The sequence below is a fragment of the Pleurodeles waltl genome, chromosome 12 (assembly GCF_031143425.1).
Source record: "Pleurodeles waltl isolate 20211129_DDA chromosome 12, aPleWal1.hap1.20221129, whole genome shotgun sequence".
Classification (NCBI taxonomy): domain Eukaryota; kingdom Metazoa; phylum Chordata; class Amphibia; order Caudata; family Salamandridae; genus Pleurodeles; species Pleurodeles waltl.
The window spans coordinates 492,050,900-492,077,688 of NC_090451.1; the positions used below are offsets into that span (position 1 = coordinate 492,050,900).

At 44.7% G+C, this 26,789-nt stretch overlaps 1 protein-coding gene across 1 annotated transcript in view; it reads right to left on the reverse strand.

Moving 5' to 3' along the window:
* The window catches only part of NAE1 (NEDD8 activating enzyme E1 subunit 1), a 308,399-nt gene that overhangs the window by 233,138 nt on the left and 48,472 nt on the right, over nt 1-26,789 (reverse strand). Inside the window, exons 4-8 of the mRNA XM_069217198.1 lie at nt 21,391-21,421; nt 8,771-8,842; nt 8,367-8,446; nt 1,389-1,498; nt 58-167 (exon numbers count right to left, since the gene is read on the reverse strand). Coding sequence (XP_069073299.1) covers nt 58-167; nt 1,389-1,498; nt 8,367-8,446; nt 8,771-8,842; nt 21,391-21,421 — 403 coding nt within the window. The remainder of the gene's footprint in view (nt 1-57; nt 168-1,388; nt 1,499-8,366; nt 8,447-8,770; nt 8,843-21,390; nt 21,422-26,789) is intronic.

Consider the following 26,789-nt stretch of genomic DNA (forward strand, 5'->3'; position numbering starts at 1 on the left):
GTAGATCACCCCAATTTAATTGAAGAAAATACCAGCGAACATAAAATTTAGATGTACCTTTCTCTCCATATGATCCAAACTAAAATGTTGCAGATGGTCATCTAGCTCTGGAAATGGATGGTCTAATCTCAAATCTTCCAGTGCATTATCTGGATGCGATTCTATAACTTTTAAAGCAGACAATACTTTTGACTTAGATTATTCAGATTTTTAAAATACAACCAGCTAACAGCTGTAGCTACTTTACAACATTACATCAACAAAGTACTTGCACAAAACATAATGGTTCCCGTTAAGCTAGTATGCACAACAAAATTCAAATAGCACCTCTCTCCAATCTGACAATATTTATTCAAACATAACATCCAGAATAGTTGTACCTTTTAGTCCTTCTTTTGCACTTTCCCCATTACACCATTAAGGATTTTAGTAATTATCACAGACCTGCGGGGCACTCACTTTATAAAAGACATTAAAATATCTGAAATAGATATTGTTGGATGGCACATTTACATGGCCAGCTACTGAGGTAGTCAATGTTGCAATGAGGTCAAGTGCCCCTAAAATAAAAATAAAAATGGTTGTAATCAGAGTTCTTATTCAGTTACTGTTAAAAAGTAAAAGAGGCACCCTTATTTGAAACAAAAAAAAGTTAAAAAGCATTGGCAAAGCCAATAGCTTTTGCCTATGGGTTTGTTTATTGGTTTTGTCAATGTTTTTAGACAATTTGCACAGCTGCATGAGCTGCTGTGCAACATGCCTTAAAGTATATTTAAAAAAATAAGCAGACACAAGCAGCATTGATAAGGTCATAGTATTTTTTTCCTTTCAGCCATGTTGCACAACAGACAGCGCTGCTCTGCAATGTGTAAAAAAAAAAAAAAAAAAAACAGCGCATGGGGGCCGGGGGAACAAGCAACTAAGGTAAGCAACAACTTGTATGCATCTTTGACTATGTTGAGTTTGGTGCTTAATTTGTGCTTGATGTTTCCAGGGCTGAGCACCGGCACTTATTTTTGAGGGCCAGGCTCATTCTTCTGCCTCAAGCATTCGCTGCGAGCAAAAGACATATATGGGAAAGACAGAGGAAGGGAAAAACGAAAAAGCATCACAAAGGGAGAAAGTAGAAAGCTGCCAGAGTGAGCTGAAGGGGCGGGGAGTGGCTTTATATGGATTGAAGAGGCCCAAGGTGGCTTCAGGATTACGCCGCCTCAGTATTCCGTGTTCGCATATTTAAATACAGCAGCCGAGTGTTTAAGAGAACTGTGAGCACCAGCACCTTGTTATTTACAAATTAAGTACTGGTCCAGACTGAGGAGAGCAGGGATCTCAGGAGACATGACAACCAGTAAAATCATGTTACATTTAATCAGAAAAGAGTTCCTTACCAGTATGTTCTTTCACTACAATCCTCATGTATCCAACCAAGCCATAGGTCCGACAAACTAAGAATGGTATATTGGAACACCAGAGAACTTCAGCTAAACGTAGAAGCGTGCTGCAAATAAACATATGATTAGAACCATTACAAAAAAGGAGAAATTATATTCTGATGAGAAACTAAGGTGTGAACACCAATACAATGTAACCTAATGCCATGACAGGTGGGATCTCATTTGTAAACTGATAACGATAAAGAATGAACAGTGCTCTTAATGTTTACAGGGCTCAAAAGACATGACAAACAAAGCTGGCTTGACAAACTTGAGGTCAACCATTAAGACAATTCGAGTGAATTTAGCTGAGGTCTGTTGGGCCTCCAGGACAGTTATGACCTTTTACGAATTGATGTAGACATGTTTAAGGCCCTCGTTTCTACCTAGACAGTTTTGCTAGGGGTAACCAGACCATCAATTCAATGGGTAACGTTTTGCCACTAAGTGCATAGAAAATCCTGGTCATACCGGGTAGAAGCTACAGCCTAGAAACGTTGGAAATTAAAGTTCAATTCTGGGTCCTAAACTCGGCTCAGAAAAAATAGGTAAAGGAATGAAAATGTCACTTACCAAGTGTACATCTGTTCGTGGCATTAGTCGCTGCAGATTCACATGTTGTGCATAGCCCGCCATCTGGTGTTGGGTCGGAGTGTTACAAGTTGTTTTTCTTCGAAGAAGTCTTTCGAGTCACGAGACCGAGGGACTCCTCTTCCTTTGCTTCCATTGCGCATGGGCGTCGACTCCATCTTCGATTGTTTTCCCCGCAGAGGGTGAGGTAGGAGTTGTGTGTGTTAGTAATAGTGCCCATGCAATGGAGTGAATAAGTATGTACCAGTTAAGGTTTAAGTAATATATTTACAAAATGTACAAAGTTGAAGATAACTTCCAAACGGCTACAGGCTCCCGGGGAGGCGGGTGGGCACATGTGAATCTGTAGCGACTAATGCCACGAACAGATGTACACTGGGTAAGTGACATTTTCAGTTCGATGGCATGTGTAGCTGCAGATACACATGTTGTGCATAGACTAGTAAGCAGTTATCTCCCCAAAAGCGGTGGCTCAGCCTGTAGGAGTGGAAGTAGTCTGAAATAGAGTTCTTAGTACGGCTTGACCTACTGTGGCTTGTTGTGCGGATAGCACGTCTACACAGTAGTGCTTAGTAAATGTGTGAGGCATAGACCATGTGGCTGCCTTACATATCTCGTGCATTGGAATATTCCCTAGGAAGGCCATGCTAGCGCCTTTCTTTCGGGTTGAGTGTGCCCTTGGTGTAATGGGCAGCTCCCTTTTGGCTTTAAGGTAGCAGATTTGGATGCATTTAACTATCCATCTGGCTATACCCTGTTTTGATATTGGGTTTCCTGTGTGAGGTTTTTGGAATGCAATAAACAGTTGTTTTGTTTTTCTGATTTGTTTTGTTCTGTCAATGTAGTACATTAGTGCTCTTCTGATGTCTAATGTATGTAGTGCCCTTTCAGCTACCGAGTCTGGCTGTGGGAAGAACACTGGTAGTTCTACCGTTTGATTTAAGTGGAACGGTGAAATAACCTTTGGTAGAAATTTTGGATTGGTTCTTAGGACTACCTTATTTTTGTGTATTTGGATATAAGGTTCTTGTATTGTAAACGCCTGAATTTCACTTACTCTTCTTAGAGATGTGATGGCGATGAGAAATGCAACTTTCCAGGTTAGGAATTGTATTTCGCAAGAATGCATGGGTTCAAAAGGTGGACCCATGAGTCTCGTTAAGACGATGTTGAGGTTCCATGAAGGAACGGGTGGTGTCCTTGGTGGTATAATTCTTTTGAGGCCTTCCATAAACGCTTTAATGACAGGTATCCTAAATAGTGAAGTTGAATGGGTAATCTGCAGGTATGCAGATATTGCTGCGAGGTGTATTTTAATTTAAGAGAAGGCCAGGTTTGATTTTTGTAAGTGTAGTAAGTAACCCACTACATCCTTTGGAGATGCGTGTAATGGTTGAATTTGATTATTATGGCAGTAGCAAACAAACCTTTTCCATTTGCTTGCATAGCAGTGTCTAGTGGATGGTCTTCTAGCTTGCTTTATGACTTCCATACATTCTTGGGTGAGGTTTAAGTGTCCGAATTCTAGGATTTCAGGAGCCAGATTGCTAGATTCGGCGATGCTGGGTTTGGATGCCTGATCTGTTGTTTGTGTTGTGTTAACAGATCTGGCCTGTTGGGTAACTTGACGTGGGGTACTACTGATAGGTCTAGCAGTGTTGTGTACCATGGTTGCCTCGCCCATGTTGGTGCTATCAGTATGAGTTTGAGTTTGTTTTGACTCAATTTGTTTACTAGATATGGAAGGAGAGGGAGAGGGGGAAAAGCGTACGCAAATATCCCTGACCAGTTCATCCATAGGGCATTGCCTTGGGACTGCCTGTGTGGGTATCTGGATGCGAAGTTTTGGCATTTTGCGTTCTCCTTTGTTGCAAATAAGTCTATTTGAGGTGTTCCCCAAATTTTGAAGTAAGTGTTTAGAATTTGGGGGTGAATTTCCCATTCGTGGACCTGTTGGTGATCTCGAGAGAGATTGTCTGCAAGTTGATTCTGGATCTCTGGAATAAACTGTGCTATTAGGCGAATGTGGTTGTAAATTGCCCATTGCCATATTTTTTGTGCCAGGAGGCACAGCTGTGTCGAGTGTGTCCCCCCCTGTTTGTTTAGATAATACATTGTTGTCATGTTGTCTGTTTTGACAAGAATGTTCTTGTGGGTTGAAATGCTTTTAACGCTAGGAAAACTGCTAGCAGTTCTAGGTGATTTATATGCAGCTTTGTTTGATGTACGTCCCATTGTCCTTGGATGCTGTGTTGATTGAGGTGTGCTCCCCACCCTGTCATGGAAGCATCTGTTGTTATCACGTATTGTGGCACTGGGTCTTGGAAAGGCCGCCTTTTGTTTAAATTTATACTGTTCCACCATAGAAGCGAGATGTATGTTTGGCGGTCTATCAACACCAGATCTAGAAGGTGACCCTGTGCTTGTGACCATTGTGATGCTAGGCACTGTTGTAAGGGCCTCATGTGCAGTCTTGCATTCGGGACAATGGCTATGCATGAGGACATCATGCCTAGGAGTTGTAATACCGTCTTTGCCTGTATTTTTGGTGTTGGATACATGGTTTGTATAACTTTTTGGAAATTTTGAACCCTTTGTGGACTTGGAGTGGCTATTCCCCTTGTTGTGTCTATTGTTGCTCCTAGGTATTGCTGTACTTTGCACGGCAGAATGCGTGATTTCGCATAGTTGACGGAGAAACCGAGTTTGTAGAGGGTTTGTATGACCTGATCTGTGTGGTGTGAACACTTTGTCAGTGAGTTGGTCTTGATTAGCCAATCGTCTAGATACGGGAATACGTGTATTTGCTGCCTTCTGATGTATGCAGCTACTACTGCTAGGCATTTTGTAAAGACTCTTGGTGCGGTTGTTATACCGAACGGCAATACTTTGAATTGGTAATGTATTCCTTTGAATACGAACCTTAGGTATTTCCTGTGCGAGGGATGTACCGGTATGTGGAAATATGCGTCTTTGAGATCTAAGGTTGTCATGTAGTCTTGTTGCTTTAGCAATGGTAACACTTCTTGTAGCGTGACCATGTGAAAGTGTTCTGATTTGATGTAGGTGTTTAGTGTTCTGAGATCTAGGATTGGTCTCAGTGTTTTGTCCTTTTTTGGTATTAGAAAGTACAGTGAGTAAACTCCTGTGTTTATTTGTGTACCTGGTACCAGTTCTATTGCGTTCTTTTGCAGTAATGCTTGAACTTCTATTTCCAGAAGGTCTGAATGCTGTTTTGATATATTCTGTGTTTTTGGTGGTATATTTGGAGGGATTTGGAGAAATTCTATGCAATAACCATGTTGGATAATTGCTAAGACCCAAGTGTCTGTTGTTATTTCCTCCCAAGATTGGTAATACTGGCTTATTCTTCCCCCCACTGGTGTTGTGTGGAGGGGTTGAGTGACCTGTGAGTCACTGTTTGGTTGCAGGTGTTTTTGGGCTTTGAAATTTTCCCCTGTTTCTAGGGAATTGTCCTCCTCTGTACTGGCCCCGAAAGCCTCCCCTTTGGTACTGTCCCTGGTAGGTAGACGGTGTTGAATGTGAGGTACTGGCTTGTGTGGCCTGACCCCGAAACCCCCCTCTGAAGGTTGTTTTGCGAAAGGTGCCGAAAGTGCCTCTGCCCTGCGGGGAATAGAGTGCGCCCATGGCCTTGGCAGTGTCAGTGTCCTTTTTTAGCTTCTCAATTGCCGTGTCCACTTCAGGTCCGAACAATTGTTGCTCATTGAATGGCATATTGAGCACCGCTTGCTGTATCTCCGGTTTAAAGCCAGATGTTCGTAACCACGCGTGCCTTCTTATGGTTACTGCTGTGTTAATTGTTCTTGCAGCTGTCAGCTGCATCCATAGAGGAGCGTATTTGGTTATTGGAGATGTTTTGTCCCTCCTCAACCACCTGTTTCGCCCTTTTTTGTAAATCCTTGGGTAGATGCTCGATGAGGTGCTGCATCTCGTCCCAATGGGCTCTATCATATCGCGCTAGGAGCGCTTGAGAGTTAGCGATGCGCCACCGGTTTGCAGCTTGTACTGCGACCCTTTTTCCGGCTGCGTCGAACTTGCGGCTTTCTTTATCCGGAGGTGGTGCATCGCCTGACATGTGAGAGTTGGCTCTCTTGCGAGCTGCCCCTACTACAACCGAATCTGGTGGGAGTTGTGAGGTGATGAAAGCAGGGTCTGGGGGCGGTGCTTTGTATTTCTTTTCCACCCTTGGTGTTATTGCTCTACTCTTGACAGGCTCTTTGAAGATTTGCTTTGCGTGCCTTAGCATTCCTGGGAGCATAGGCAGGCTCTGGTAGGTGCTATGGGTGGAGGAGAGGGTGTTGAAAAGGAAGTCATCCTCGACAGGTTCCGAGTGTAGCGACACGTTATGGAACTCTGCTGCCCTAGCTACCACCTGTGAATACGCTGTGCTGTCCTCTGGTGGTGAGGGCTTGGTAGGATACGCCTCCGGACTGTTGTCTGACACTGGGGCGTCGTATAGGTCCCAAGCGTCCTGGTCATCTTGGCTCATGGTGGTGTGAGCCGGTGAGTGTGACGGAGTCTGTGCCGGTGATATGTAAGTTACAGGTGGAGGAGAGGGTGGCGGAGTTACCTTCTTCACCACTTTAGTTTGTGGTGCTTGTTCCTGTATTTGGAACTCAAGTCTCCTTTTTCTCCTAATAGGGGGGAAGGGTGCTGATCTTCCCTGTTCCACTCTGTATAAAGATCCACTTTTGAGTGTGGTCTACTTCAGTGGACTGTAACTCTTCCTCGAATCTATGTTTGCGCAATTGAGAGGACAGTGATTGCTCCTCTGAATATGAGCTGGTTGTTGGCTCGGTTGCCGGTCGTTTCGGCACCAAGACTATGTCCTTACTCGTTTTCGGCTCCGAGACGACTTTTCTCTTTTTTGGAGTCGAAACTTCTCGGCGTCGATCCTCCTCGGTGCCGCTGTCTCTGCGTCGAGCAGCTTCGGCTCCGATGTCTCGGCGTCGATCTTTGTTGGCAGCACTTTCTCGGTCCCGAGATTGCTGCGTGCCTGTGTCTTGACCCGAGTCGGACGATCTCGGCACTAGTTCGGCCTTTTTCGGTGCCGATGGGCGGTCACCGACTTTATGGGTTGAGCCATGGCCTGTTGGCAGTGGCGTCCCCTGGGCCTTGTCTGTTTTCTTGTGTGCTGGCTTCGACGTCTTACTCACTGTTTCGTGGACGTCGAATTCCTCTGAGTCCGATTCATGGATAGAGAAGGCTTCCTCTTCTTCTCCTTGTTCCTCGAACTCTCGGTGTCCTGTCGGCGTGGACGCCATCTGTAATCTTCTGGCTCGCCGGTCACGGAGCGTTTTTCGGGATCGAAACGCACAACAGGCCTCACAAGTTTCTTCCTTGTGCTCGGGCGACAGGCACAGGTTACAGACCAAATGTTGGTCTGTATATGGGTATTTGTTGTGGCATTTAGGGCAGAATCGGAACGGGGTCCGTTCCATCAGCCTCGATGTTACACGCGGTCGGGCCGACCAGGCCCCGACGGGGGATCGAAATTACCCCGAAAGGCTACCGGAGCTCTTCACGATTCGATTCGGTGTCGATTCTATCTAATCCGATCCCGAACGCAACAGTACCGACGTAATTTTCCGAATTTCTAACTATCTTTCCGTTCCGAACCCGGACAGAAAAGGAACACGTCCGAACCCGATGGCGGAAAGAAAACAATCGAAGATGGGGTCGACGCCCATGCGCAATGGAAGCAAATGAGGAGGAGTCCCTCGGTCTCGTGACTCGAAAGACTTCTTCGAAGAAAAACAACTTGTAACACTCCGACCCAACACCAGATGGCGGGCTATGCACAACATGTGTATCTGCAGCTACACATGCCATCGAACTTAGACATTATGGTAAATGAACACAGAAGGCAAGGCAAACGCAGGGCAGGTAGCCACAATAGGTAGATGGAAAACAGAAGTGACCAAAAGAGGCCGTAAAGTGATTGGACTCGAACTGTCCACATGTAAGAGGCCAATACTTAAAATAAAAAAACTACAACATTTGTCCTAAAAAATAAGCAGACGTTCCTATGCAGGCCTGTTATAAAAGGTGGTTTCATAAAAAGAGAGAGAGGACTGAATTATATAAATAGTATCAGTTTAAATGGTTAAGGTATAATCAAGATAGTTTTGAGTGTACCCGAACAACTACAAAACAGCAATTAAAATTTATTTTATGAGACCAATGCAACCATAAAATAAATACTACATAAGACAACTTATTTTCAGGTTTAAGTATTAGCAGAACAATAGAGCGTGCAGGGTGGCTTTGTTCATCATGAACCAAAGCATGCCATTTAAAATTTAAAAACCACGTTCTTACCTTTCTGGTATTTGAGTTGCAATCACAAGGCTGAATCGAGAGAAGAATGAAGGGCTGTTATCTAAAAGAGTTTCTGCGCTCTAAATGATAAGGAAAAATATATATCACAAAGCTATTTTCCTATCTGTACAGATATGTTCTTGTTAGGCTGGTGTGATAATTTCACAATTAACAGATTTCAAAATAATAACAAGGCTAGCAATAGTTTTTCATCAAATAATTAGATCAAGAAGTTTACACACAACTAACTTTAATTGTTGCAATTTTCACTGGTATTTGAACACAGAGTTGTACGTATGTCAGATATGAAACTGTGATATTTTAAAACATTAAGCATTACCTCTGGGTATCATTGTGCACATGCATGTTTTACACATCATCTAGCAACCCTTACATATACTAACCTCTTCGACAAAATGTCCAGAAACATCGTGATTTAACTCTTGCAAAAGTTCCATAACATTCTGTGCTCGATTCTGTTTCAAAGGAAATACAATTATTTAATAGTAAATAAATTCAGCTATCTGGACATTCTTCAACCACCCTGAATGTAAACCATTTAAATTCCATTACGTTATACAATTTTGAAGTACAATTACCTAAATGGGTGAACGCGTAATATCAGGGACAGAACTATGCTTGCCCATGCTCCCAAAACCCAGATTCAATAGTACCCTGTCTTTGAAGCACAATGCAGCTCTCTGCGACAAGATTCAATGTAACGTGGAAATGCTAATACCTCTCACAGTGACTGGAATCTAGGCATTTACTAAAGGCAAGGCCTCCTGCTACACATCAAAACGATAACAGGAGGCACTTGAATCTATCTTGACAAAATGGATAGGTGGACACATTTGAATAACTGCCTCCTTTATACTTGTGCATGAAAAGTAAACCAGAGAGACAGCGCTCTGGCTACTCGAGAGTAATTACAACTGGATATTTAAAGTTTTCTTAAACCACACCATGTGAGGAAGAAGCAAATCTGCTTTGGAAATGCAAAGCACAGCTGATGCTGCAAAAGCCTGACTGCTGGGGCATGACAAATGTCTACAAGCAGGCAGAGAACAGATCTTTCCATTACCATAAGTGGAGATTTAAAAAAAAACATACAAGGACAAAGTGTGCCAGTTGCCCTTTCAAAAGGAGCTCACATGGTAAGCAATGGAAAAGCGGGGACAACAGAAATACAACAGCTAGTGGTGAGCCGCGGACCAGAGCTAGTGACTGCGCAATACTGTGGAAGAGTGCTTTATTGAATGGAAATGTCATGATCAGTCCCCTAATATTTCCCTTTCCCTCCAATAAATTTCTGTGCATAAAGGACCATGCATATGGAAATGGGGATTGTCATTCTGCTTTCCACTTTTTAGGGGATTGCAACTATTGGAAGACTTCTACTCGGACTCAGCTCCAGACTGTAGACCGTGCACACACTTCTATGGAGGTAGCGGCTCAGTATGGGAGCTTATGAATAAAATCAGCCCCAAATGCACACCAATAGTCCTGGATCCATCTTGCTACCTGGTAAAGAATTCACATAATAAAAAATAAACTATGGTGTCAGACAAGTTTGAGACTAAGGGGGGTGGGGACTAGTCCCCAGAGTGGACAGTAATGCAAAAATTCACTATCACTATTGATAACATTTTTTTGGGGGAAAAATAAGTATTTTGTTTTCCATCAAAACTTAACAGAGTGCTTGAATACGCACTAAAACAAGAAATACATTGGCGTGTTTCTGCCACCTGTCGATATTAACAGTTGGGCAATTCAATACAAACAGAGTAAGACATCAATCAGTTTCATGAAGGCTTTATGTGCTTGCCAGTCTTTCAACCAGTGTTGATGGGTCCATAATATGCAGCAACTCACCCTCCCCATTCCCCTCAGTGATGCCATAGTATGTCCTCCAGGGCTTCCATATGTTACCATTCCAGCCACCATATACAAGTCCCATTTTTCATTCTCCATTCTTGCCGTCTACGGGGCCCCCCAATATTTGTCGCTCTCTCTTTTACTATGAGGCTAAGGTTGCTAAAAAGGAGTTTTGGTCTCGGGACATCTATATAGATCGGAATTCCCCGTAATTCGTTTTTGGAATCTATAGGGATGGCCTCACCTAGAACAGTATTCAATTCTTTCAATATCACCGACCAATGGAATTGTATGGGAGGATACTCCCAGAGTGTATGAAACAATGAGCCCTCATCTGCACATCTTAGGCAGGCCAGAGATTCTGGCCTTTCGAACCTCTGTAGGCGACCCCTACACCCTATGAAGGATTTTGAATAGTATTAATCATAGCCTAGATCTAATTGCCACTTCCCGTGGGTGCACCAGGACCACCACCTAATCTGTGTCCTCTAGCTCTCCTAAAACCCTTTCCCATTGCTCCCGCGGTTTACTAAGTGAATCAGGTCCATTATTGTTTTGCACTTTATATATCCAGGAGAGGGCTTTTCTTCTCCGTTCTGCCTGGAACAATCCCCACCCCCCCATCGATGCATTGTCGCTGGGTCTAATCTCTCCACCTGCTAGGCATATTTCAGCTGTATATATTTATACTGTTGTGTGTTGGCGAGTTGATAATCCCTTTGCAAGGAGCTGAATGGTATTAAGCCCCTCTCTTTTATTAAATCACCTATATTGGAGATGCTAAATATATACCAGGCCTTTCAGTTTCCCGATTTAAGTCAAGCGTGCTCCCACCCAAAAGTAGGTTTCTCTAGTCAGTTGTGTATCCCATCTCATGGGTTTCCTAGCTCTTTTTCATGTGTCTACAGTCAGTAATGTAGGTTCCAGTAGCCTCCCATCCCTTTCCCTATGTACAGAAAGTGTAAGTATGAATGTTGGTGGAACTGGCTTTGTTCCAGTAGGTATGTGGGATGGTTTCCCGGTGTGTGTCCCCAATCGTTGATCACTATCAGTGGGCTGCCCAGTAAAAAGCCCTCACATCTGGAAGGGCTATTCTCCCATCATATTGTTTACGCTGTAGCATTTCTAATGCAATTCTGAGGTGTCCCCCATTCCATAACATATCCTGAACTTCTCCATCTACTCTAGTGATGATTTCCTCAAAGATTTTAATGTATGTGTTCTGAAGGCTATATAGTAACTTTGGGGGGGTGATCATTTTGAACAGGGCCACCCGTCTAATTAATGACAATGGCAGGCACTTCCACCGCTCTACGTCACCGCTGAACTCTGCCACGACCCGCCTAATATTGTGTTCTAGGCTCCGTTCCCAGTCAAGTGTCACATGTATCCCAAGATATTTGAATCTCTCCTCAACTATAAATAGGTTTTGGGGCAGCTCCAACTGAGTTGGGTCTCCCCCGCAAAGTACACGGATGACTTATCCCAATTTATTACATAGCCTGAGTGGTCTCCATACCTCTCAAATATACAGAATACTCCCGACAGTGTTTCCCTTTGTCGGGTGACATACAGAAGTATGTCGTCTGCGTATAATGAAATTCTTTCATGCTCTCCTTCCCCTTCCCTTGTGTGGAAGCTTGTGATATCTGTGTGTCCCCGAACTATGCATGCCAGGGGTTACAGCGTGAGGGTGAACAGCAGAGGGAACATGGGGCATTCCTGTTGTATCTCCCTTTTAAGTGGGACTCTGCTGACAGTACTCCATTCACCCAGACTATGGCAACTGGGTTGTTATACAATAACTTTATCTGTCCCTTAAATTTGGGCCCAAACCCAAACTTTCTCAAGACTTGTGACAGGAAGGGCAATTAGACAGCTCTGAATGCTTTTTCAGCATCCAAGGGCAATAATATATGAGGATCCTCCCGGACTCGCATGGTATCTAGCCAGTTATGCAGTCTGTGGAGGATGAATTTGGTTGACCTCCTGGGCATGAAGTCAGTTTGATCCTTATGGGTCAAAGGGGTTATGGCCGCTATCAGTCTCATGGCTAGTATAGTTGCCAGGATCTTAGTCTCGATAGTCGAAAAGAAATTGGGTGATAGGAGCTGCAGTATCTAGGATGTTTCCCTGGCTTTCGAATTACTATTATTGTGGCGCTGCGGAGGTCCTGTCGGGGTATACCTTCCTCTATGGCCTCTTTAAACATTGCTAGCAGCTATGGGCTCAGAATACTGCCATTTCTTTAAAGAAGTCTGCTGGATCCCATTTGGACCCGGTGGTTTCCCCCGGTATCAGCTTACCGATTGCCAACTTTATTTCTGACAAATCTATGTCTGCCTCAAGGACCTCCCTGTGTCAGGAAAGGAATCTGCACTTCTGCTAGGTACTCCTCTATTTGGGAAGAGCCAGCCAGTGCATGTGCCCTGTAGAACTCCCTATACTAGCATGCAAACTCATTAGCTATTTCTTGGTCGGTGTCAAAGATCTCATCATTAGGGCCCTGTATACTGTGCACCTAGCGTGCTTCCATTTCCCTCCGTCCCAACCATGTCAATAATTGGCCAGCTTCACCTGTGGCATATAAGCGATGTTGCATTGCTAATACCTGGATTCTTGCTTCATTGTGTGCTAGTGATTCATATTCTCTGTGAAAGATCGTTGTTGTCCTCAAGGTAACTGGGTCTAGACCCTTGTCTGGCTGCCTTTCCAACTCTACTAGTTGCTTTTCTAGGGATTCCATTTCTTGTTTCTCCCTTTTCTTCTTGTGTGATATAATGTTCTGCGCCTTGTCTCTCAATACGGTTTTGTAAGCCTCCCATAGTGTAACCGCTGATTTTCTTTGAAATACAGCTCTGTGTCAATCCTAATCTCATCAGAGACCCTCTCATCCTTCTTTTCCCATGCACATAGTCTCCAACTTGTGCCTTGCCTACGTGGCTGAATCATAAAAGTGAGCCAGAGAAGACTACATCAGGCTCGTCTCTCCTTATGTAAGTAGCCACTAACCTGCGGTTAACTTTGTTGCCTAATCCATTCACATTCCATATCATAGCTGAGCATCATTGAGTATGTGGGACTCTGGCATTTACCTATTCTGCCTCACTCTGTCTTGTCTGGCCGTCTATCTGCCCACTTCTGTTACTATCCCTTATGGTAAGTTCCTTCCACTTCAAATGCATAAACATAACTTCCCTCCCCCAACATAATTATATACTGGTATCTTACCCTCCCCCCACTGCACCCCCATTGCCCTCTGTGAGTTCAGTATCCAATAAACATAACAGGAATTCCTCACCAGAGGGATCATAGAGGTCTGTCGCCCACTACCCTCATCCACAAACTCAAACCCCCAACTTAACTACACCTCTAGACGGTGGTGCTTACTTCCTTGCTAGGATGTAACCTGCTCCGACTCAACAACCCAGCCCTTGGTGGGGGTTAGAGGGTAGGAGTTCCTTCTATGGTGCCCTAAAATCATCTTAGGTCCCATGCCTGTGGCAGCTCGGTTTGCTCAGATGGCGTGGGCATCAGTAGGAGGGGCTATAGAAATTTCAGGATCTCGTTCCAAATTAACCATGGCATCTGTCAAAGTGTGCATAGAGTTTGAATCAGTCTCTTGCTCTTCTCTGGATTGTCCATATGCAGACTCCCCTTTCGTGTCTGTCATTTTGTATTTTTTTGTGGCCTTTAACGATCCTCCTCTGAGTCCGAAGTCATCATGTTGGGCTGCGCTCTTCCTTTAGGTCGCCTCAGTCTCACCCTATACTCCTCAGTGCAGCCAGACCTCTCCTCTTGGGTCACTGTGTTGTAGTTTGATTCTTGCTCTGGGCAAGACTGCTGGTTTAAGGATGAAAGCACTTATGTTTGTAGGTGACTATGCCTCTCCTACAACAAGTCGCAACTGTCATCCCAACCCTCCCGGCTCACAAACAACACCTCACCAAAAACCCAAACAGTAAAAGGTGATTTGTGGCAGCCTTTACGCATGGACTCGAGAGTGCGACATCTCAGGAAGTGTTGTGGTTAAACAGGGATTACCCCTTTCTAACAGTAACAACATGTCTCAATCAAACACAGGCAATGAAGAGAGATGCAGTAAAAGTCTTAAGTTTTTATTAACAATACTGCAATCTACGATAAATTGCATGGGCTGCAATGACTAGGATAATAAACAGTGCAAGAAACAGAACTGTGAAAATTAGAGTCATTAGTACGAAGACCCCCACCATCTTGCAATAACATGAAATGACATAAGAGATGAAATATGTCCTAATGTCCTAGTGTGAGAAACCTAACCCCTAACCTAAAGAGAGCTAGGTGTGGTAAGCCTAATCTGCCAATGCGGTGTCCATGAGAAGAGCCCTGCAACCCTTGTTACCTTGGAATGAGATCTCTAGCTCAGACTCCGTGAGGACACGAAGACTGGGTCAGCTTCAAGGCAACGGGCAGCATCAATAGCAGAGATGGGATCTGGTCGAAATCCCTCTGACTATCTGTCTGTGTGAGATTTATTTATACATATATGATCGGACCCCTGATGTAGGTCTGTTCCCAAACAACAGATAACAAGTTATGCTTGGGACGGCAATTTATATAAACAACTCCCTCGAAAGCACACAAGAGGGAAAGTACCTAAAGTGAATACCTTCAGCTTGTTTATCCTTGTCGCTTGACAGTGACGCCTTAGCGCGATGGCACTGATAACATGAAACTAAAACATTGGCCTAACTAGAAACAATGCAGCCATCTTGAAAGATATAATTAAATAAATGTGCTAAAACAGAGCGAACTAAGTAGGGTAAACGTCACTAGGTGACGGGGGAACGAGTCTACAAGCCACAGGGCTAAGCTAACTCCTGCTTCCCACTAATACAAGATAGGATTCACTACAACTGTTTTACCTTGGGGCGGGCTCCCCCAGACTCCTTTGGTCCCCTTCAAGGCTAGCCTTTTGGGTTCCACTCCCTTTCAGTCTGGGACGCTCCTCCAACAATTCCCACGCCTCTCCAGGAGTCACAAAGAAAAAGGATTTCCCTTGAAACATGACCTTCAACTTTGCTAGGAATAAAAGCATATATTGAGGCTATAGGCTGTGCAACTTAGCCTTAACGAAGTCAAACTTGCGCCTTTGAAGCTGAACTTTCTGGGAGTAGTCTAGGAAAATCTGAATCTTAGCGTTCTCATGGCACACCTCTCCTTGCCTGCAGGCTTCGGTGAGGATCTTAGCCCTGTCTTAAAAGTTCAGGAAATGCATTATTACAAGTCTTGGAGAGGTGCTCCAGGCAGGGGCTTGCTATTCTCTCGATGCACCCATTCTATTATGAAGCAGGAGGAAGGTTTCGCTTTTAGCATTATTTGACAAATCCACCTATTCAGAAAGTGCAGCATGTTCGGCTCCTTTACTCCCTCTGAGAATCCCCCAAAGCGGGGGTTATTCATCCATGCCCTATTTTCTGCATCCTCCAGTCTGCAAACCACATCTCTGTTGATATTTTGGGATTCATGTCACATCTTTGGGGAGGGTCTGTATCATGTCTTCCAGGTCAGATATTAAAGTTTCAGCTAAGAAGATATTATCAGCCATATTTTAGAGGTCCTGACGGAGGAGGGAAGCTTTGGAGCACACTTCGGCCATCTTACCGTCTAAGACCTCTCGGGATGGCTGGATGGCAATCAACAGGTCTGTGTTATCCAGCAAGGGTGGTGGTTGCGGCTTCCTTCATGGGGGGCGGGACCACCTAGGGATATTTATATCTTTTCCCTTGACTGGGTGATTTTGGTTCCTTCTCAAGTGCCATGTTCTCTCTGCCAGTTGTCTCCACTCTCAGATGAACTAGCACTAGTGACACTATTTCTCAAGCAGGGCAATTCTCTCCTTCCTGGGGAGGGGTGGTATCCTATAGTCTCTGCCTTGGGAAGGCTGACTGGATCTTCCCCACTTGCGCATTTTCGTCACCCCCTAACCATTCCTTGGCCCCTAACATTGCATGCAATATATGTAAGTCACCCCTACAGTAGGCCTTACAGCCCTAAAGCAGGGAGCATTATATTACATGTGAGGGCATATCAGCAAGAGCAGATATGCCCCTGCTATGTCTTTGTCAATTCTCAAACATAGTAAGTGGCCAGGAAGCCATTTTAAACGCATCTGCTGGACACTGGTCTACATGAGCTCCCCAGCTTCATGATAGCTTCACTGAAGATAGGGATATTTGTTATCAAACATCTTGTACTGATGAACCCACACTGATGCCAGTGTTGGATTTACCCCTTGAAACCCTACCAGCCTCTGGTGAGTTTGCTGACTAGTTTTTGCCAACCTGTCACCCGAGACAGTAAGCTTGTCCCCTAGAGGGAGGGCCTTCTGGTCTCAAAATGCCCAGAACAAAAATGTGTCTGGGAGGAGGGTGTAACACCACCACCCACAGGATGGCATGCTGATGAGCCTTTCTAAGGTAGCAAGCCATAATGGGCTGCTACCTTTGAAATGCAAATCTGGCTCCCTTCACAGGAGAGGAAGCCCCCCCCCCACCCTCCCCCATCCACAGCTCACTTGGCACCTGGAAAGGTGGGAAAATTAGCTAGTAAAGGTAGGCATGCCTCCCCCACGCTGGTACCACCCCTAAGGTGGGTTACTGTGAAGTATTTCAGAGGTAGCCATCTTGGCAATGGCATACCTAGCAGTTCTGAGACAGGATTTATGCCACTTCCCACAGGAAGTGGTCATTTAGGAGGCATAATCATCCAAAGGGTCAGTAGCCCATTGGCTACAACCCTACACACCCCTAAATTCAATATTTAGGGGAGCCCCTGGCACCAGAGAAGCAGATCCGGACAACCTAAGAGGACCAAGGACAATGCAAAGCAGTGAAAGCATAAAAGGAGAAAAGAAGCTGCTGACCAACCCCACCGGGCTGTCTGCATCACTTGATGAAATCTACAACAGAGTCAACTCGTCCTGCAGCTGTGAATCGAAAAACCAGGGAGGACTGCCTGCCTCCGAAAAATACTCAAGACCTCTTGTGAACATCAGACCTGTTCTCGAGCAAACTCCAAAAGAAGGGACTCTGAAACCTCTGGCACCACCAAAACCAGACACCTGAAGTCACCACTGCACCCGTCGTCTTCGACCCGAGTTGAAGTGGACCGTCAGTGCCAACAAGGTTGTCCAGCCCTCCGGAGTCCGAGCCCTTGGTAGTTTCGCCCCTCCTGGACTCCCAGCCTCTGCACACAGCCCACCCTCTACTACATCCGCTGTGGGTGAAAAAACCCGACACCTAAGGACACCTCTGCACCCATCGCCCCTGAGCTGTGGAGTAGAGGATCAAAGATGCCTACCTGAGCCCAAGCATTGAGATCCCTGAGCCCCATTGTTGGTTAAGCCCGACTGGCCTCCTGGCCAGAGCCTGCAGCCTCTTTTCGCAGTGACCGATCTCCATTGAAACACATTGGGCACCCAATGCTGTCTTGCACCCTGCACCCGGCCGCCCCATGCCGCTGGTGGTGTACTGCTGGTGCTGCCTTCGACCTTGCCCACTGCTCACCTTAACTCCTGGAGATTGGTCTTGTAATTCGCTGTGTTCTACATGTTTGCAGAACGTGTTTTTTCTCCCATAGGATAACATTGTAGAACTCAGAAATTGCACTGTGTCCACTTGTTAAAGTGAAAAGAATTTCTATTTAAAAACGTACTTACCCGAACTATTTTTCTCTGATGCCTAAACATATATAAAGATACTTGGTATTTTAATAAATTGGTGTGGATCTCCTTTTCGAGTCATGTGTCTTATTTGCTGACCATTGTGTGTATTTGTAGATGTCTTACACTGCTCTGTTAAGCCCAAGGCTGTTGACAACACTATCCCTAAACAGAGCACTTTGGAATTGCATAACAAGCCCTGTTCACTCACTGGGGAACCCCTGGACCATTTACACTGTATTTACATACCACATAAGGGGCCTGCTTCCTACAGGGGCATTCAGTGCAGAGCTCGTTTACGGAGCGTCCAGCACTGCCCCCATCTTCTATTGTTTCACTATTCTGTCCGTGAACATAGGTTTGCACCTTGTGTTTCATACATCCCTGCTCACAAATCGAATATCCCAGACACGAAGTTGACACAAATACATATTTCCCTATGTCACATCTCAGTTCCCAGACACGTGGAGTGTCCAATATGACTGAGAATCTAAAGGTAGATAGTGTTGCATAATAGGTAAGCTATCTATCTTTACTAGAGAACAGTTAGTAAACATAATGGAATTGTTTAATAAACACTAGCTGCCGGTCACATATCACATTCCCATGTCAACAGATCAGCATCAGCTTAATTCAAAGAAAAACAGGACAGTGCATTGGGTGGTTATGTTAAGATTAGGAAGGATATCCCACTCTCCAAGAGTTCTGGTCAGGACTTCATGACTGGGGATGTAGCAGGGACCGGAGACAAAAAGATGTTTCTCAAAAGGGTGCTGAATTGTGAGTGGAAGAAAGCCTAAGGGATCCAGACTGTAGCATATGAATACTGAAATAACAGCAGTTCTTCTGGCATCAGAAACTCATGATGGGATAATGAGAAGTCGAGTGAGTACAGAACAGAAATACAATTGCCGTTTTTCCCTCTTGCCAAACGCTGAAGTGCAGTAATCAAGAGAGCTGCATCTGCATGTCGTATGTCTTCCACGTTAAGCCCCGGTGCACTGAAGGTACCAAGGACCCACATTATTAAGAGCACTGATGGAGGTGGGATCCCCAAACAGAGGAGTGAATGTGAAAATATATAGTGAAACCAGATAGCATTTGTCGGAGTCTGCCGCACTGCGCCACAAGAATGGCACACAGGTTGACACTCACAGCAGTGGTCCCTTCAAATACTGGGCTGTTTACAAGATAGAGAATAAGAATGACCGTGTGGAAAGCAATCCATGCAACTTTTTAATGGGCCCTTGGAATACTTTTCTTCAGGAAGCACAGTCAGAGAGGTCCCCATGGTGGGTCACTTATAATGAAAGGAAGGAATCTAAGCACTAAGGTCAGAGACTTTTAAGGACAGAGGCAAAGCCATGCGACTACGGTCTTCAGTAGTTTGTGCCGGACTCCACCAATGAGCTTCGAAGAATTCCTCCTACCTTCCTTTCAACTGTCTATCAGGCATCACATTTGAAGGCATTGAGGCTAGTGAACAAGGTTTGGAGACAGACACTCCACTCTTCTTCCTTGTTCTCATTTTCCCACCATTCACTATACATTTGTCACTGATGTCCTGGCTGGGAATAGGTGTTGGGGAGGAGCTCCAAATAACCCTTGACGCTCCTCTTCAACATTTCTCATGAAGTATCCCACTGTAGATACCATTACATTTCAAGGAGGCCAGCTTGCCCATACCATGTTAGCAATCATGTACTTGATTGCATTTTTAAAAGGAATTATTCAACAATTCAGCAATGTTTGAATTGTTAAATATGTTTACAGCTGTCAATGTTGTGAAATAATGGGATAAAACAAGTTTATCATTATTGGGGGGGGGAGAAGATTTTCTTGTTAACGTGAGTGGCGTGCAGCATTAAAACTTTTGAAGACCATTGAGCTAAGGGGTTAAAATACTCTAGGGCAGGGATTTTCAAAGTTTTCATATAGAGGGGGAAAGCAACACCAGTGGCAACAACCAGAGAGGGATGCAGAAACAAAATGTAGTGTGTGTTCGTGTGCGCATTGGGTGGGGTGGGAGGGTTAACTTAAAGAAAAAAAAAAAATCAGAGCCAGATAAGGAGTGGTGTGGGAGTGAGAAGCATCAGACAAGCTGGATGAGGGAGAGCAACACTGAGAGCACTGGTGAGCTGAAGTGCATGAGTGTGAAGGGGAAGACAACCAGTGCTTAACTTGTAAATAAAAACGTACCGGTTAACAAACTCTCCTCTGAAACATCCGGCTGCTGAAATTAAATGTGCGAGCACAGAATACTGAGGCAGCGTAATTCTGAAGCCATCTCAGACCTCTTTAATCTATTTACAGCTACTCCGTGCCCCTTTAACTCACTTTTGCAGCTTTCTGTTTTGTCCCTTTGTGACACTTTTCCGTTTTTATCTTCCTCCGTCTTTCCCATATGTGTTTTTTGCTCGCAGTAAATGCTTGAGACAGAAAAGTAAGTGCCAGCCCTCAAAAGTAAGTGATGGTGCCCGCACCGGAAACCATCGGCTCAAAGTAAGCACTGAAGACAACACACAAATTAGAGGGGAGAGTGAGAAAACATGTACCCACCCCCCAGTGTAAAAGCAAAACTAAAAAAGTGCCTCCCTGAATGTAAGCGGAAGGATACAGCATCTATGTGATCTATTCAAAACTTGGTAAAGATAAAATGTCCTAGAAGCAGAACAAACAAAGATCAGGGAAGAAACATGTTGAATAGGAAGCAAAGAGGCAAATAAATGAGACAGTCAAGAAAGCCATCCAGTCAAAAGCATAGCTTTACCCAAAGACCCCTACATGTACACATTTTAATATATTGGGAATTAATAGGTCTTTGGCAGCAGGTCATCGAAAACAAACAGCTAATACGGTCTATGGGAGAGAGTTAAAATGGCAAAGTCCAGGACATAAGGCTAGCTTCCGCTCACTCTTGCTCATCCTTCTACAAAAATATGAATGATAGAAGAGTAGTACAAATATTACACTTAGCACTGTTGAATCATAGGTATGTTCTGTGACTAGAGAGCCCACTTTCACAAAGGACACAGGTCAGGACATTATACAAAGTCATACCAAACTCTCAATGATGGACAATCTGAAATTAATGACACTGAAACTAACTAATGTAATCTAGTAATGTATTCTGTTCTTGATATTTACCTTTGGTTCTGTCCTATTTGCATTTTGGATTTAGTCTTACTATTACTTATATTTCTACAGTTAGCTTTCATATAATTTTCTTTTCATGAGCTAAACATTCTTTGAGTACTTGCATGTGAAAACATTCTAAATATGAATTCACTCGAGCACCATCAGACTAATTGTCGGGTTAACGTACTCCATAATAAATAAATCAAGCAAAACATTGTATATTTAGTGGAAAACGAAATCCTCTTTGGAACATAAATAATTTCTAAACACAAACAAAAACTCTGTATAAATAATGTGACATACCTTTCCAATGCTGTTTCTTTGAAGAAAGAAACTGAAGAAAATAGAAAAGCAACGTTTAAAACACACATGAAAATAATCCAGAGCACTCCATTTTACTATACACATACATATGAATAGTATTTAATTTGAATAAAGTTCTCCAAATGTCATCTCTTTACAATTAGCACTTGTCACATGCCTTATCAGATCGTGATATTTATTTTGATCAAACATGTTTTACAATTTGAGCAGGCACGCCTCTTAGAAGACAACTGCAAATGACAAAAGTAGCTATGGTTTTAGATGTAACTGCATGATATCTGTTCGGTTTTGCGGTACTTCTGAGTATATTACTAGGCCGATCAGAGATAGCGGGGAGGTGTTGCTGAGCGTGACATTGAAACTCTGGATATGGGTGAACATTGTCTTCTAACCAGGGCAATGGGAAGCTAAAGCTGGACTGGTTAGTTGGGTGGTGGGGATGTTGATCCCAATACAAGTTCTCAACTAAAATAGAATGCCATTTCAGCCAAATGAGTGGTGATTCCAAGAGATCACTGTCCAAGTAAATATAATAAGACACTCTTTTTGGGTCAATGGATTTAAAAGAACAATTTAAAGTTCATTTGGATCACTATGTTTACGTTAATGTATTCTCTAGAGAACTTTGACAAAATAGGACTACTGGTCGTCTAAGCAAAACGATGGAGGGTCTGCTTAGCTTGACATCAGAAGAGTGCAGTGCATTTGTCAGTAAGGTAGATGCCACACCAGTACATTAGAGGGAGGGTTACCAAGTCTAACACGACAGGTAGGAGAGTGGAGTACTGTAAGTGATTCTTAAGGGCATCTGTTAAACTTGAGCATAGGCAGGGAGCAAAAAAGGTATGTTAAGTCATAAAAGATTAGATGGTTTCTTGGGTTATTTTGCAAATTACTTAAGCGTCACTAAAGGATATTAAGGGGCTTATTACAACTTCGGCAGACAGAAAAGCCCAGCAGAAAACGGCCTACAGCGCTGCAACAGGGCTGGCTAAGGGGGATGTGCACTGCCCATGCCAAGTGCATGGGCCATGCAGGGGCACCCTGCACCCCATGTCCGTCAGCCTTTTCATGGAGGGGTTACTGCCATGAAATCGCTGACGGAGAAGGGGGTCGTAATCCCCAGGACAGTGCTGCGTGAAGCACTGCCCTGGCGGATTAGGACTGCCAAACAGTTGTGTAGAGGATATTTGGAGATGCTGGTAGTCCGAATACAGCACTACCCCTGCGGTCGTAATATGGCACTCAGACTGCTGCATTTTCCAATGGCCACTGCGACCCTAGCGGTCTTTAGACTGCCAGGGTCGTAATGAGGCCCTAAGTCAGTGGTGTGAGGAGGAACTAAGGGGGTTATTCTAACTTTGGAGGAGTGTTAATCCGTCCCAAAAGTGACGGTAAAGTGACGGATATACCACCAGCCGTATTACGAGTTCCATAGGATATAATGGACTCGTAATACGGCTGGTGGTAAATCCGTCACTTTTCCGTCACTTTTGGGACGGATTAACACCTCCTCCAAAGTTAGAATAACCCCCTAAGTGTAGTGCTTACGAGGACTCAAATTCCATTCCGACCTACCTTCACAGGTGTGTCTTTGTCTTTTACATGAAGCATTTGGCTTCAGGGAGGATTTTACATTACTACATTCTCTTGGCTAATGGCTTATAAGGAAGTTAGAAATACGCACAGACACTGCAAAAAAACTATGGAACATTACCTAAAAATATAAAACTAAGTTTAACAAACAGAATATGGCTTAAAATATATTTGCATTTATTTATATGCTGGAATTTCAGTTCACATAAACCTGAACACCAAATGTTAAGTAAATTAGTAAGATTCTATTTAGATACTTAAAGATGCAGTTGAACGAGTTACTTGCCTTCGGTAACGACTTTTCTGGTGGATACATTAGCTACCTGTGGATTCCTCACCTAATGAATACTCCCATTGCGCTAGCATTCGACGGAAATCTTCTTCCTAGCTTCTGCACGTCGACGAGGACGTCACAACTGCCCACGCGACGCAGTATGACGTCATACAGGCAATAAGAGGTCCTCACCGACGTGCCGACGTCAGTACCAACATTTTTTACGTGCCTGAGAATAATAGGCCATTGAGATGAAAGAACAAATTGCAAAATTTAATGATATTCTAAATAATTACATCATTCTAACCACTCAATTCTTCTTTTCCTTTTAAAATAAATAAATAAATAAATATATGAGCAATATATATACATATGAACATATATACAGAATATATACAAGTTCTCAAAACCAAGAGGAGCACACTCAAGAATTACCTGGTTAGACCAGACACGCAACGGGGAGGCGGGTGGGACCGTGAGGAATCCACAGGTAGCTAATGTATCCACCAGAAAAGTCGTTACCGAAGGTAAGTAACTCGTTCTTCTGATGGATACACTACCTGTGGATTCCTCACCTAATGAATAGAGTCCCAAAGCAGTACCGCACTCGGTGGAGGGTGCCTGAATGGTCAAACCAAGAAATCCTGCAGGACCGACCGTGCAAAATGGCCGTCCCTTCTGACCTCAGAGTCCAAACAGTAATGCTTCGCAAAAGTGTGAAGGGACGACCAAGTTGCGGCCTTGCAGATGTCAATCACAGGAACACCCCTAGCCAAGGCCGATGAGGCCGATTTAGCTCTGGTGGAATGAGCTCTTATACCATCAGGGGGTTCTTTCTTTGCTAAAGAGTAACACATTTTAATGCAAAGAACAACCCACCTGGAGAGTGTTCTCTTGTGGACTGCCTTTCCTCTCCTCTGTCCCATGTACCCGATGAAGAGCTGATCCTCCAGCCTGAAATCCTTCGTCCTGTCTATATAAAAGCTTAGCGCCCTCTTTGGATCTAAGCGATGAAGTCTCTCTTCTTCCTTTGAAGGATGAGGCGGAGGATAAAACGTGGAAAGAGTAATCGTCTGGGACATATGAAAGGGTGAAACAACCTTCGGAAGGAAAGCAGCCTTGGTCCTCAACACCACCTTATCCCCATAAAAAGATGTATAAGGGGGTTTTACAGATAGAGCCTGCAACTCACTCACTCTCCTTGCAGAAGTAATTGCAACCAGAAAGACTGTCTTTAGGACCAATAATCTCAAGGGGCAAGAATGCATGGGCTCAAAAGGGGACCCCATAAGGAAAGTTAGAACCAAGTTCAAATCCCACTGAGGCATAACGAAAGGAGTAGGAGGGAATTTACTCATAAGACCCTTCAAGAACCTAAGTACTATAGGGGATTTAAACAAAGAAGGCTGGTCTGGAAGACAAATAAAGGCTGAAAGAGCAGACAAGTATCCCTTAACCGTAGCCACTGCACAACCCCTCTGTGCTAGAGACAATGCAAAAGATAAAATATCTGACAAGTGAGCACGTAAGGGATCAATCTGCCTCTCTCCACACCAAAACACAAATTTAGACCACCTATTAGCGTAGATAGATTTAGTGGAGTGTCGCCTGGCCGCTAAGATAACATCCACTACATCAGGCGGGAGAGAGAAAGAACTCAGGTTGCCCCGTTCAATCTCCAGGCATGAATGTGCTGGCTCTGGAGGTGGGGGTGTAAAACCTGCGACTGCGAGAGGAGGTCTGCCCTGAGAGGGAGACGGAGCAGAGGGCACAGTGAGAGTTGGAGAAGGTCCGTGTACCATACCCTCCTTGGCCAATCCGGAGCTATTAAGATGACTTGGGCCCGGTCTTGGCGTATTTTCCTCAATACTCGAGGAATCAAGGGTATGGGGGGAAACGCGTAAAGCAACTGGTCGCACCAGGTCCTCTGAAACGCATCCCCCAATGCTCCCTGTACCGGATACTGGAGGCTGCAAAATAACGGGCAGTGCGAGTTTTCCCAGGTGGCAAACAGATCTATCCGAGGAAACCCCCACATCTGGAAGATTAAACAGACTTGATCTGGATGGAGACGCCACTCGTGATCGGCCGAGAAATGGCGACTGAGACCGTCCGCACGTACGTTCAAGACCCCGGCCAGATGATTTGCTACCAAGCAAATCTGATGGTCCTTTGCCCAGGACCATAGCCGAAGAGCTTCTCTATAGAGAAGGTACGACCCTACCCCTCCCTGTTTGTTTATATACCACATCGCGGTAGTATTGTCCGTCAGGACCTGAACCGACTGACCGCGAAGGGATGGGAGGAAGGCCTTGAGAGCCAGACGTACAGCCCGTAACTCCAACAGATTGATATGAAACATCTGTTCTACTGGAGACCAAAGACCTTTGATTTCCAGGTCCCCCAGATGAGCTCCCCACCCTAGAGTGGAAGCATCTGTTATTACTGTGGCCACTGGAGGAGCTTGCGAGAACGGCCTTCCTTGGGAAAGATTGCCGTCCGAAATCCACCACTTCAAATCCGTGGCAGCATCCCTGGAGATCCTCACCAAGCCTTCGAGATCTCCTTTGTGTTGAGACCACTGCCTTCAGAGACACCACTGAAGAGCCCTCGTGCCAGCGAGCATGCGTGACCAACAGTATGCAGGAGGCAAACAAACCGAGCAGACGTAGGACCTTGAGGACTGGAATGACCGCTCCACTTTGAAACATTGGAACCAACGCCTGAATGTCCTGAATCCGCTGAGGCGGAGGAAAGGCTCGATTCAACGTTGTATTCAGTACTGCCCCTATGAATAGGAGGCGCTGAGAGGGCTCTAGGTGAGATTTGGGCACGTTCACCGAAAAGCCCAGGTCGAACAACAACTGGGTTGTCGACTGCAGGTGATGCAACACGAGCTCCGGAGACCTGGCTTTGATCAACCAGTCGTCCAGATAAGGAAATACTGCTATCCCCTTCCTTCGGAGCTCTGCCGCAACCACCGACATCACCTTCGTGAAGACTCGAGGTGCTTAGGTAAGACCAAACGGGAGGACCGCAAACTGATAGTGCTGCGACCCCACCACAAACCGGAGATACTTCCTGTGCGACTTGAGTATCGGAATATGAAAGTAAGCATCCTGCAAGTCGACAGACACCATCCAATCTCCATTGTTCAACGCCAAAAGCACCTGAGCTAGGGTCAGCATCTTGAACTTTTCCTGTTTGAGGAACCAATTCAAGATCCTTAGGTCCAGGATTGGTCTCAACCGACCATCCTTTTTGGGAATCAGGAAGTACCTCGAATAACAACCTTGACCCCTTTCCTGCTCTGGGACCAACTCCACCGCGCCCCTTGAAAGGAGGACTTGAACCTCCTGTTCTAACAACAGGAGGTGTTCTTCTGAACAATAAGATGGGCGGGGCGGGATGGGGGGCGGAAACTCCCGAAAGGGAAGGGTATAGCCCTTTCTCACAATGCTGGTAATCCAGGAGTCTGATGTTATGACCTCCCACTTGTGGAGAAAAT